The 12,571-nt window shown below is 39.2% G+C and overlaps 1 protein-coding gene across 4 annotated transcripts in view; it reads left to right on the forward strand.

Moving 5' to 3' along the window:
• The window catches only part of dhx33 (DEAH (Asp-Glu-Ala-His) box polypeptide 33), a 29,267-nt gene extending 16,881 nt beyond the window's left edge, over positions 1-12,386 (forward strand). For 2 of the 4 annotated variants that reach the window (XM_077547042.1, XM_077547041.1), the window contains exons 4-15: positions 1,802-4,649; positions 5,123-5,283; positions 5,452-5,679; positions 5,925-6,095; positions 7,121-7,306; positions 7,431-7,542; positions 8,726-8,885; positions 8,991-9,079; positions 9,162-9,289; positions 10,338-10,541; positions 10,621-10,707; positions 11,073-12,386. In XM_077547042.1, coding sequence (XP_077403168.1) covers positions 4,439-4,649; positions 5,123-5,283; positions 5,452-5,679; positions 5,925-6,095; positions 7,121-7,306; positions 7,431-7,542; positions 8,726-8,885; positions 8,991-9,079; positions 9,162-9,289; positions 10,338-10,541; positions 10,621-10,707; positions 11,073-11,381 — 2,046 coding nt within the window. In that variant the 5' untranslated portion in view covers positions 1,802-4,438 and the 3' untranslated portion in view covers positions 11,382-12,386. The remainder of the gene's footprint in view (positions 1-1,801; positions 4,650-5,122; positions 5,284-5,451; positions 5,680-5,924; positions 6,096-7,120; positions 7,307-7,430; positions 7,543-8,725; positions 8,886-8,990; positions 9,080-9,161; positions 9,290-10,337; positions 10,542-10,620; positions 10,708-11,072) is intronic. The other 2 variants (XM_077547043.1, XM_077547044.1) reach the window with 2 other exon arrangements.
• The last annotated feature ends 185 nt before the right edge of the window (positions 12,387-12,571 follow it).

The following is a 12,571-nucleotide window of genomic DNA, read 5'->3' on the forward strand; positions in this document are numbered from 1 at the left end:
TCTCTTGTGGAAACAGTCCAAAAGTACAGTACTCACCAGGAGGCAAGCAAAGTGTTGGGGGTGGTGCTCCTTTAAGAGATGATAGGACAGAAAAATTGAGCAAATACGATGGGGCGATGGAAAGTTGCCTGTGGTTAACTTCTGTGGAAATATCTTGTATGTCACTCAAGTTTAGTATGATAAATGTTGCATGTTTGGTGTGAATCGAGATTCCTGTAAAACTGTTGCGGAAGAAGATAAGTGTACATACTAGAGGTAATGTGTTTTGGGCCATGCAGGAGTCAAGAGTCAATAAGTGGAGAGTGGCAAAGAAAAGTTTGCTTTTGTTTGGTGATAAGTTGTTAGAATTATTATATATATTTTTTTTAAACAGCAATCCATCCTAGTTGTATTTTAAATATCTTGTATGGAAGGTTTTATTTAATTGTCTACCACAGTGCTTGTACTTTAAATAGTAGGGGTGTGCCAAAAAATCGATTCTCATTTAGTACGATTCAGAATCGATTTTAAATGTCCCAAAATCGATTTTATTTAAATTATTTTATACTGTCTTGCCTTTGTGCGTGTGTGTGTGCCTTTATTTGGAGCACTGTTCATGTTATACCCCTTTTGGCCACTGAGGGGCAGTGTGGCTCCACGCGGTCTAATACACTCTTAAGTTGTAGTCACATTGGAGAGTAGAAGAAAAAAGTCACGATCAAGTTATTCCAATAAAAGGTTGTTTTTCTTCAGCGCGGAGCCGTTCTTTTGAGTAATAAAAGTGCCGCGAGTAGCGCACTAATTAGCATTAGCGAGTCAGAATGGAGTAGATCATTACAATTCTTTGCACATGTATAGATTGAAGAAAAAATCATTGTCAATCAAATCATTTTGAATCAAAAATCGTTCTTAATCGAAAATTGATTCTGAATCAAATCGCAGGCCCAAAAATCAAGTGTAGTCTTTTGATTGAAATATTCATTAAAGTAGCACTAAGGAACTTTTCACCCTTAATAAAATATTTTCACAACTCTTCTGATGAAACATGGACTTAAAACTAGTTGAGTGGTACCTTTGCCATGGCCTGAGAGGGTCTGTATCATTTTTACCGGCACTAAGCAACTTTGAGGAGGATGGTAGGAACATTGCCACACAAAAAACTACAAATGTGCTGACTGCGTTATGGCATACGTCACTTCCTCCTTTCCCCAGTCGTTACAAAGACAAAAGTCAATTTGAATGTCGACGCAAGATTACTGCTTTCCTGGCAGAAGCTGCAAACAACTGAAAAGTTTTGTCTGGGGTGACCAAAAAAGGATCTCAGATAAAAGGAGAGTCAAGGATCAACAATGGCCCAGCTTTCACTCGCTGGCGTGAGCTAAAAAGCGACACAATGTGCTTGTCCTCATGGGTAATGTGGTCTTCCTTCAGGCATAACATTACCACTTTTTGTCTATATGACGCCGCCATATTCAATATAAACTGAAAGTTCCTTAGTGTTGCTTTAAATCTCACTCTTGTTTGAAACAATGAAATGGTTTCATTAATAGATTGTCCCTGGCATTGTAAATACATTGTGCTGTTTGGTATTCTACAGTATAAATAATTTTTATTTTGTAGATTTTTCAATAATTATTTAGTGTGATTAACATAGGTTGCGATATAGGGGCCTTCATATTAATACAAACAGTGTATTAATGTATACCATATAAAACAAAGAAAGGGAAGGATTTAACTCGAATGTCACTTCAAATAGTAGACAGCTATTAAATTACTTGCACACAATATACTGTAATGGCTTTCCCTTCGGCAATGATTTCAGGAAGAAAATACCCAACACAGAAAGAGGACATAGACACAGTATTGAAAGAACTTAAATCAAAGCTGACCTGAAGGTGGAACATTTGATGACAGCTTGTGCGAGGATATGGAACCGAATTAAGGATTATAGACCCAAAGACCAAAGCAGCAGAAGATAACAGAAAAGAGATAAGGGACCAAAAATCATAAAATTGTTTGATAAAGCAAAGGTGAAATGTTCAGGAAAACAATGAAGAAGAGTCATGAAAGTCTTTAAGCTAAAGATGGATTTAAAAACAAAAACAGTCTAACCTAAATCCAAACTAGTCCGTGACGAGTCCACCTGGTTTTTTCCTATCCTGTGGAACCGCCAACCTCAGGAGATGTCGACTTTGGAAAGATTAAATCACGTCTCAATAAGCTTATCACCAAATCCACCGCGAAACGGCAGCATGGGGAAAAAGGGCTGAACGCCGAAGAAATCCGAAAAAGATCTAGTTCTTAAACGAAACGAAAACCACTCTTATTGGCTCAAGCTGGAACATTCAGATCGGGACAGAGAGCGCGGAAAGAACCAAGATCCAAGAATTTGAGGATGAGATACCGTAGATGAGGCAGTGAGGGCCGCAGCTGGAAGACAGGAAGAGGAAAAGGAAAGCGGAGCAATGGGTGAGGTGGGCAACGTTCAAGAAGGGGAAAGACGAGAGGTAAAACAACAAGAGGTACTTGGGAGGAAACGAGAAGGAAAACAGACAACATGACCTCAGACACAAACATGACATAGATATATTGATCCAGCTAATCATTTACCAACATGACACAAGAACAATACATTCGGTGGTAAACGCTTGACCTGGATGGGTTGAGCTCCAGACGGCCCGATAGCGGGCCAGAAAATGGATGAAGGCGTTTGAGGACAAAAACAGTTGGCAAAACGCCGGCCCTTTGGAGACGTCAATATTTGACCCTGTACTTTTGAAATACCTTAATTTATGTTATTATTATCATGACCCTCAAATAATGGGACACGCTGGAATTTTGATTGCTCCCAAACTCTGAAACTAAAGAATAATTATTCTCACTAGATTGGCAATTTACTTGACTCAAAATGTTTTTTTTTTATTCTTTCCGTTATCTCTTAGCGGTACGAGTTTTTCACTGATAACATTGTTATAGTAAAAAAAAAAAAAAAAAGCAGTCAAATTAAGAAGAATAACTAAAAAAAAACAACTTAATTCAGACAGCCAGTGAGGTTTGATTGCCAAAAAGTTAGTATGAGTAATTTAGTCAGAAGCATGCATGCTTGTTTACAATTTACTGGAAATGTGCTCTGTAGTTGTTTAGGTTTGTGCGGGTCCAGCATTAAACAAACTCAAGCTAGCGTTCCTATAATGAGAAAGAAAAGAATGACACTGGGGGGCATACCAAGTAAAGTGTAGCTGTTACTCAACTTAATGGTTTGAATATCAAATGATTATAGAAAGACTACAGAAACATTGCGGTCCAGGAAAGACAAATGCAACTGAGTCACATCCAGACAGGAAAGTATTTCCACTAAAAACAAGAGAAGGTTATTCACTGAGCGATTCCAGAGAAGCGTTGGCTCCAGATACAAATGCTGCTTTAATCCCCAACATTAACCTGAGCACAAGAAGGTCGCAATAACTCACGATGCTTTAAATTGCAGGGGAAAAAATAACTTGATGTCACAAGGTATATTTTTCCAATAAAGAACTTGTTCCCAAACATAACCTACATAACGTGTTTTCAACACCTAAAATATTCAAGCTTGAGTCCACAATTTTATGGAATAAAGTTTTTTTTGTTAAGACATTATTTATTTGTTAGTTTATTTATTAATATTAATTGAATATTTTTTGTTGATGACTACAACATTCATCTTTCGAAGCACACTTATATGTGTTGCTGGCAAATAAGATAGTTTATTCACCATTTTGCCTCTAATCTTTTTTTTTGCCAAATTGCCACAAATTATGTCGTTTTTTGCGTGTGTCATGTTCGTGTTTTGGAAAAAAACACGTTATGTGGATTACGGGATGCCAATCAAGTCCCGAGTAACATTGCAAGGTGATTTCCTATAAATGACATATAACAGAACTGTTTGCTCAAATGAGTTGTTGAGTTAAAATCATTAGTCATTCATGGCTGTGTCATGGTTGGAATGTAAGACAGTGGTGAAAAAGAAAAATGTGTTTTAAAAGTATTTCCTCGGTGAACTGAACCATGATTACGTTCACTTCATGCTTAAACAAATTAGATGCCACAAAAATGCGACTGCTCTTTCTCCAATAGGGGGCGGTAGTGGTTCTGGTAGCATTAATAAACCAATACCAAAAGATTAAGATTTCCGACAACGGGGGTTGAAATATCGCTAAATTTGTAGCTAGTTGCACCCCCCCCCCCCCATCAAAAAAAAAAACGCTAAATAAAGTGGCAGTGGTAGTGTCTATGACGTCAAACACATGCGACGGCGTAACCTCGTGGGCCATTTTTTTAAGCGTGAGCAAAACAACCGCAGTGGCACTTGGCTGTACCTCCTCGTGAGCATGAAAACCATTTTTGTTCTCATTTGCTGACATTGAATCGAGCCTTAAAGACGCGACAGCGAGTGCTCTCAGGAAAACTTGTCTTCTAGATCATGCCCTACGATCCCGACCATCCTCCGGCCAAAAAATTCAAGCCGGGGTCCGTTTTCTTCCGCCTCGACAAGCAGAAGCCTGGCATGCTGCTGCCTCGAAAGGCAAAAGCGACCACGCCGATTGATGTCCAGAGGAAACAGCTTCCCATTTATCAAGCGAGGACTCAACTTTTGAGCCAGCTGAGGCAGCTCCACAATGCTATTCTGATAGGTAACTTGTTATCGAGCACAATCTGTTGTGTAATGCTTTCGACAGTAACGAAGTACAAATACTTTGTTACTGTATTTAGCGTTGTCTTGTGCCAGCTTGTTCAGTCGAAAAAAAAATAGAGGTTTATTTTTCCAGTTATCGTTAGCTAATATTGCATTTTTTCGTTGCTCATTAACATAGCAAAGCGCTGTAAAAAGGCATATTTACCTTTGCACTTATGTGCATTTTTCCCCCTTTTTGCTCAAGTACAGCTAATGAATCTACTGTTTACTAAAGTGTCTACTTATACTCTGCCCAACTATATTTTCTACACTTAAAAAAAAAACACAGCTGTAACAAGGTTCTACACATAAGAGCAAACATAAAACACAATAAATAGAATAATATTAATGTACAGAGTATGGGTACTATTGACACCTATGCTGTGATAACACATTGCTTGTTTTTTGACAAGACCCAATCTGTGTTTTTAGGTGAGACCGGCTCAGGGAAGACCACCCAGATCCCCCAGTATCTATATGAGGCTGGGATCGGACGCCAGGGCCTTGTTGCCATCACCCAGCCCCGACGAGTGGCTGCGATATCACTGGCAGGGAGGGTGGCAGAAGAGAAGGGGACGCAACTTGGCAAGCTGGTATGTCCCCTTCGTCCATCCAATCATGACTAAGAGTTCACCATAATATGTAATACTGTATAAAAAAAAAATAGAAAAACACATGCAACGGCCAAAAATAATTCCGTGCATAAAAGACCCCACACTTTTTTATTAATAATTACTTCTACTACTTGCAACCATTTTCAGGTGGGCTACACCGTGCGTTTTGAGGACGTCACGTCCCCCGAGACGAAGCTGAAGTTTATGACTGATGGCATGCTCCTACGCGAGGCCATTGGTGACCCGTTACTGCTGCGCTACACTGTTGTCGTCCTGGACGAGGCTCACGAGCGCACCGTGCACACAGATGTGCTGTTTGGAGTTGTCAAGACAGCTCAGCGCCGGCGCAAAGAACTTGGCAAGATTCCTCTGAAAGTATGTTTTTTTTTTCATGTCTATTTCATGTCTAGTCGTCTCATGCAAGTGAATGACTGGCCCCATAACTGTACTTTCGGGCCAGTGGTGAGTCTTGTGTTGCCATGACGACCAGTAGCGGAGCCCAAATTTATAAGAAAGCGAGCACTTATGAGCCTTAGCTGGCCATTTATGGTTATGTTATTTTCTTGTAAAACAATATCATTTTTTGTCTCATTATTTTTCTTTTTGTTTAACCTGGCCAGGTGATAGTGATGTCGGCTACAATGGATGTGGACCTGTTCTCGGAATACTTCAACAAGTCACCTGTACTGTACCTGGAGGGCAGGCAGCATCCCATTCAGATCTACTACACCAAGCAGGCTCTGTCCGACTACCTGCAAGCTGCTCTTGTCACTGTGTTCCAGATACATCAGGTAGTCTCCAATGAAGAAACAAAAAATAAGTAATTAAATATGGGTTACATTATAAGTTTACTTTTGTAATTTTTGATACCGTAGCGTTTCTTAGCTCATTTTTTAAAAATCTTAAATTGCATTAATATTCGCTTCTTTAATTCGTTCCAAAAAGATTTTCTGTTTCACTTTTTTTTTTTTTGATAAAAATATTCTTCTGATTAATTAATAATTTAGGTTTAAAAAATAATTAAATATTTAAAAATATAAGAGTCCAAATTTGTAAGTTGTAATTAGAAGAGAGACGAAAGGTAGATTAAAAACTTTTTTAAATGACCTAAAATGTCAATAAAGGAAGAGGAAAAGCAGAAATTTACCCAAAAAATGTCCTTGAAATTGCCAAAAATGTCAGAATTGTGGGGGGAAGACAGAAAAAGAAAATGTTGAAAAAGTAACCATAAAATGTCCAAAAAACAAAAGAAAGGCAGAAAACTATCATGGAAATATCTTTAGAATTGCGCAAAAGTCAAAACAAAAAATTTAAACAATGGCCATAAAATGCCCAAAAAAGAAAGGCGAGGCAGAAAATTCCATAATATTTACATAAAATTTTAAATAAAAGTGGCAGAAATTTAACAGTCAGAAGTCTAAAAATGGGAGACAAAAAGGTAGAAAAAATGTGTATGTATTGGATGCTGCTGTCATAATTTTGTGTTGTGGTGCAGCTCTAAATCACAATGTTCAAATGTTTTGTGGCTCCAGACACTTTTTTTTTTTTTTTTTGTTATTTTGGCTAACGTGGCTCTTTTGACATGAAAGGTTGCTGACCCCTGGTCTTGTCTTTAAAAAAATTAATAACATTAACCAAATGATGACACACGACAAGGATGTCTTTTACTGGATATCTGTGTATTAACCGTTTTTAAGTAATTGTCATAATTATAATTTTCTGATAATCATATCTGTAAACATAAAAGTACCAGTAAACCCTTGTGCCTACGTATATGGTTTGTGCGAGTCCGCTTGACGGTCTGGTCTACGCACAGGAAGCACCTCCATCACACGACGTATTGGTCTTCATGACGGGCCAGGAAGAGATCGAGGCTCTGGCGAGGACATGCCGGGACATTGCCAAGCATCTGCCTGACAACTGTGGACCGATGCTCGTCATCCCTCTGTATGCGTCGCTGCCGCCGACGCAACAGCTCAGGGTCTTTCAGGCAGCTCCGAAGGTAAAGTCAGGAGTAACTGTAGATCAAGTGGAAATGATTTTTCAATGTAGCTGTTAGCTTATTTGTGCTATGTAGCAAAAATGTTTTGTTTGATTGCCGGCATTGGCTTCTCTTGTTATTCAAGGGTTGCAGGAAGGTCATCTTGTCAACCAACATAGCGGAGACGTCCGTTACAATATCTGGGATCAAATATGTCATTGATACGGGGATGGTGAAGGCCAAACGTTTCAATCCTGGTGAGCCTATGATTAAAAAAAAAATAAAAGATAAGTGATGCGAGTTAATCTTTAGAATCATGTTGATTTTTGAATGCTGGTTGTCCTTGCTCCAAAAATACAAAATAAAAAACAGAATTTTTTTTACATTATCTCCAAGTTAAAAATATGATAAAGAAAAAAATTCCGACACTTCGGGGTACGCTCCAACCGCCTGTTTTAGCTAAAGATATTAACAAGCTTTCTCCGACAACAACAAAAAAAACTTTCAAAAATATATAAGTTACTTTCATATACTGATAAAATGTCTTCACCCATCTCGAAATGGGAGACAGACTTGTCTATTGCACCGGAATCTGACTTTTGGATTCAAGTTTGTGAAAACGCATTTAAAATGACAAAACACACAAATTTACAACTTATCCAATATAAAATTATTCACAGAACATACATTACTCAATATATGATGAAGGAAATGGGACTCTCAGACTGCGACATTTGTCTCCAATGTTCACAAAACACGACAGACACTTATGTTCATGCTTTATGGTTATGTACTCCGGTTATGTATTTCTGGACTAAAGTCTTAGAAAAACTTTCCGCTATTTTGGACTGTAGGATACCTTTATCTCCAAACTTGTGTTTGCTAGGTGACCTAACAACAACTGACTTACCACATAAACAATTTCAATCTACACTTGTAGCCCTTACTATCGCAAAAAAAACCAATTCTTGTTAACTGGAAAAATAAACAAACTCTGAATATCGACCAATGGTCTAACCTCCTCATAAATCACATTTTAATGGAAAAAACATCTGCCTCAAATAAAAACCAAATATCAAAATTTATAGAAACATGGTCTACGTATATAGAATTTTTTAACCTAATTCTGGTTACTTAATTCTGCCTGTTAGCGAGAGCCACCGCATCGTGATAACTTACATTGATGTTTCTGCATTTGGCAATTTATTATTATATTATATTATTAGTATGGGATTTTTTTTTTAATAGGTTTTAGGTGAACTAATGAATACACACACACGCGCACGCGCACATACACATTCTCACCCACATACAAAAAAAATAATATTTTTTTTTTTTTAAAAAAGGAGAGCAATGATGACATGTCAAATCGAATGAACAATACTGAGCTCTCCAGAAAAAAAGAAAAAAAATGAACGCTGGTTGTCGATTGGCTCTCAGACAGTGGTCTGGAGGTCCTGGCAGTGCAGCGGGTTTCTAAGGCGCAGGCGTGGCAGCGAGCTGGCCGGGCCGGCAGGGAAGACTCGGGAATGTGCTACCGTCTCTACACGGAGCAGGAATTTGATCATCTCATCCCTATGACCGTGCCTGAGATTCAGAGGTAACCCTTTTGTTTGTTTCTAGCAGATCATTAGGCCAAGTACACACTCGCGGGCGAAGATTTGCAAATGGGTCAAAGTAACCGAGCGGCTTGTTGTTTTTCTAGGTGCAACTTAGCCAGTGTGATGCTACAGCTCATGGCTTTAGGGATTCAAGATGTTATGAATTTTGATTTCATGTCCAAACCCTCCCCAGGTAAGATAACAACAGATTATGAGCTGAAGAGCATTTTCGTGGACCACCTGGTAACATGCGGTTTCGCCACACCAATTTCCAGATGCCATTCGCTCGGCCGTGGAGCATTTGGAGCTGCTGGGGGCTGCGGAGAGGAACAACGGGCAGGTCCTCCTCACTGCTTTGGGGAAGAAGATGTCCAGCTTCCCCCTGGAGCCAAGATATGCCAAGGTTGTGGGGCCATTCTCTTGTCCTTCTGGGCTTCAAGCTTGGGCAATAATTGAGACTTTATAAATTGTAAAATTTATTTAGTCTTAGGTTACATTTGTCATCATATATACCGTAAACAGTTTCGCTTTTTCACGTCCCTTCTCGGAGATAAATGTGCCGCGTCACGTGTGTTGACATCACATTTGTCCAATGCAACAACCTGCTGCGCTTGATTAAGGCAACAATACATCTATTTGTTCTTGTGTTCTGACAAAAGTAGTACTTTGGTGTAATCTCGTGGCGTATTGGTGCCTTTGAGATATGTCGACATGGATTGTAGTGATTTGTGGCAATCCATAGGTAATTATAAACCTTTTTAACTCATTCACTGCCATTGACGGCTTTAGACGTCAAAAATTCATTTGAACTATTTTTATTTGTTTTTTGTTCCACTTTTGTTAGGAGTATGAAGACCTCAAAAAAAAAATTGTGTACATTTAGAACAGATATCAAATTTGTGATTAATCGCGATCGTGAAAATTAGGGGTGTCAGGCGATTACAATGTTTAATTGCAAACAATTGCAATTGTAAACAAAACACCCGGTTCCTGTGACAGCACACCATTTGACCCGAGTCCGCAAATTATGATTCGATTATTAAGTCATTCCCTGCCATAAATTAATTTTTTTTTAAAAAGATAAAACATTAGGGCCGACAGGCATTTAAAATATTTAATTGTAATTAATCGCATGACTTAACTAGTTAACTCACGTTTAATCACAAATTTTCTATCTGTTCTAAATGTACCATTAAAAAAATTCTAGGTTTTCATACTCTTGTTAACAAGTGGGGAAAAAAATGTTAAACTAATAGAAATAGGTCAAATGAATTTTTGCCGTCAGTGGCAGTGAATGAGTGAAGGGTGTCAGTTATTTGCGTCGTTTCACTATTTGCAGCATGACTTGCTGTGAGTAGTGGCGGAACACACTATACTCCATGCAGCCTTGCTGATTTGACACGCTACGCTAGAGCAGGACACATCAGTGTTGACACTTTCACCCTTTGCAGACCATCCTGCTATCCCCCAACTACGCCTGCTCCGAGGAGATTTTAAGCATCGTGTCTCTGCTGTCAGTGGACACCGTGCTGTACAACCCGCCGGCGCGGCGAGAAGAGGTTCTCGCTGTGCGCAAGAAGTTCATGTCCAGCGAAGGAGATCACATGACACTCCTCAGCATTTACAGAGCATTCAAGAAAGTCAGCGGGAATAAGGCGAGTATTGCATGTTAGCACTGTACGATAGTTGATCAGATTTCACCGAGCTACTTGACGTATGTTTTTCTTTTTAAAGGAGTGGTGTCGGGAGAATTTTGTCAACAGCAGGAACATGAGTCTAGTGAAAGATGTCCAAGGTCAACTCAGAGAAATCTGCCTTAAGGTATATTTCCACAAATTCGAATGCAGTAGTGATTTCGCTATTGTTTTATAAAACTCATTTTTTATTCTATTTGCATTTTTTTTAATCTTTATACAATGCTTTGATGGCTCCAAAGCTCTGTCTTAAATTATGTTTTGATGGAAACTAGTAATAAAAAAAAAAATATAATAATAATTTAAAAATGTAGGATTGTAATGAGGTGCAATGGCCAGCAGATGTCAGCAGTGCCTTTTGATCAGAGCACAGCCAGTACTGTTTGGTCATTGTTTTCTAAGTCTCTTGGATGGGTTTTGACTGTTTCATTTCATTGCACTATTTATATGATAACCATGATAACGGCTCTGTTTTGCTTATCGTTCCGTCAGCTGAACTTAAAGCTGGAGTCATGTGGAGCGGACACGGGGAAGGTTCGCCAATGCCTCGCCCACGGGATGTTCATCAACGCCGCGGAGCTTCAACCCGACGGCAGCTACTTAGCCCTGGACACCCACCAGTCGGTGGCCATCCACCCTTCGTCTGTCCTTTTCCAGGCCAAACCAGCATATGTGGTGTTCAACGAGCTTCTGCACACCTCACGCTGCTACATGAGGGACTTGTGTCTGGTAGATGCCGAATGGTTGCTTGATGCAGCACCGGAGTACTTTGGCCGCAAACTGCGCCCGACCAAGCACTAAACGCGTGTGTTTAGTGCACTTCACTAATCCAGGGATACAGGGGATCCTCGATTTATGCTTCCGGTGTGAAAATTAACCATCGGGCTGAAGGTAAGAGAATAAAATTAGTTTTATTTTATATTTGTGGACTAGCAGAATTTAATACAGCGTTGTTATAAAAATCAGTCTACACTGGTGTCACAGGAAAGTCGTAAACCAAGGACCCCCCTCTATGTAGGACTATCATGAAGGCATGAAAGTGCTCAAGAAAGCATATTGTAATGCTGTATATAGTGTTGGATTACACTACCTCCCGCTTAGGTCTTAAATCAGTGTCACTGCAGCATGAATCTGCACATTCACAATCAACTATCGAGTTGTCAATAGCTTTTTATAACCCCATGTTAAATGGGAAAACGGATTTGTTCTGGGTTTCTTTTCTTTTGCTTGTATAGTCTCACCTTGAGTATAAATAACAATTCATCGTCAGACAATGTGGAATAGAAATATTTGGAAACCAAATATTGACAAAAAGTTGTCAAGCCGCCAACGAATGTTCATTTCCGACTAAACTGGGCCTTGTACGGACTTTATACAAAGTGCTCTTGAAGAGGTTTTACACTTTGCATTGGCTGCCGAGTTGATTCAGTAAACACGTTTTCACAAAGTGTTCTGGCACGTCAATGTAACATGAATTTGCTTTTGTAATATCTGCATCCACTTGCGCATGCCGTTTTGACACATTTTACAAATGTAGTACTGGCACGTCAGGGGAAGTCGCATGAACACATCTTTACATTTTACAGTTTGATATTGTCTGTGGTTAACTCAGAAAATGGACGCTATGCATGAAGAAGGAAATTATCCCTCAGTTCTTTCGCACTTTGTAAATCAGATTGTGAACGATACGGAAGCTTCTTTTGTGATTTTGTACACTTCGACTCAGGATTGTACAATAACTTAAATATTTTTACACCATGTCAGAACAACTGCATGTCCTGTTATAATAAAAGTCATGCATTTGAAGTTTTTGAGTTTCTGACCCAGCACTCAGTAGAACCCGACGCAGGATTATTTATACCTAGCGCATTGGGTTGAGGATTTAGCCCGGCACATCAAAGTCAAGATTTTGATCCAACAACTCACCTGCGACCTGTAAGTTGTATTCAAAATATTTGATGATCAATTTTGTCTGATGGCCTTGATGACGA

The sequence above is a fragment of the Vanacampus margaritifer genome, chromosome 16, assembly GCF_051991255.1.
Source record: "Vanacampus margaritifer isolate UIUO_Vmar chromosome 16, RoL_Vmar_1.0, whole genome shotgun sequence".
Taxonomy (NCBI): Eukaryota; Metazoa; Chordata; class Actinopteri; order Syngnathiformes; family Syngnathidae; genus Vanacampus; species Vanacampus margaritifer.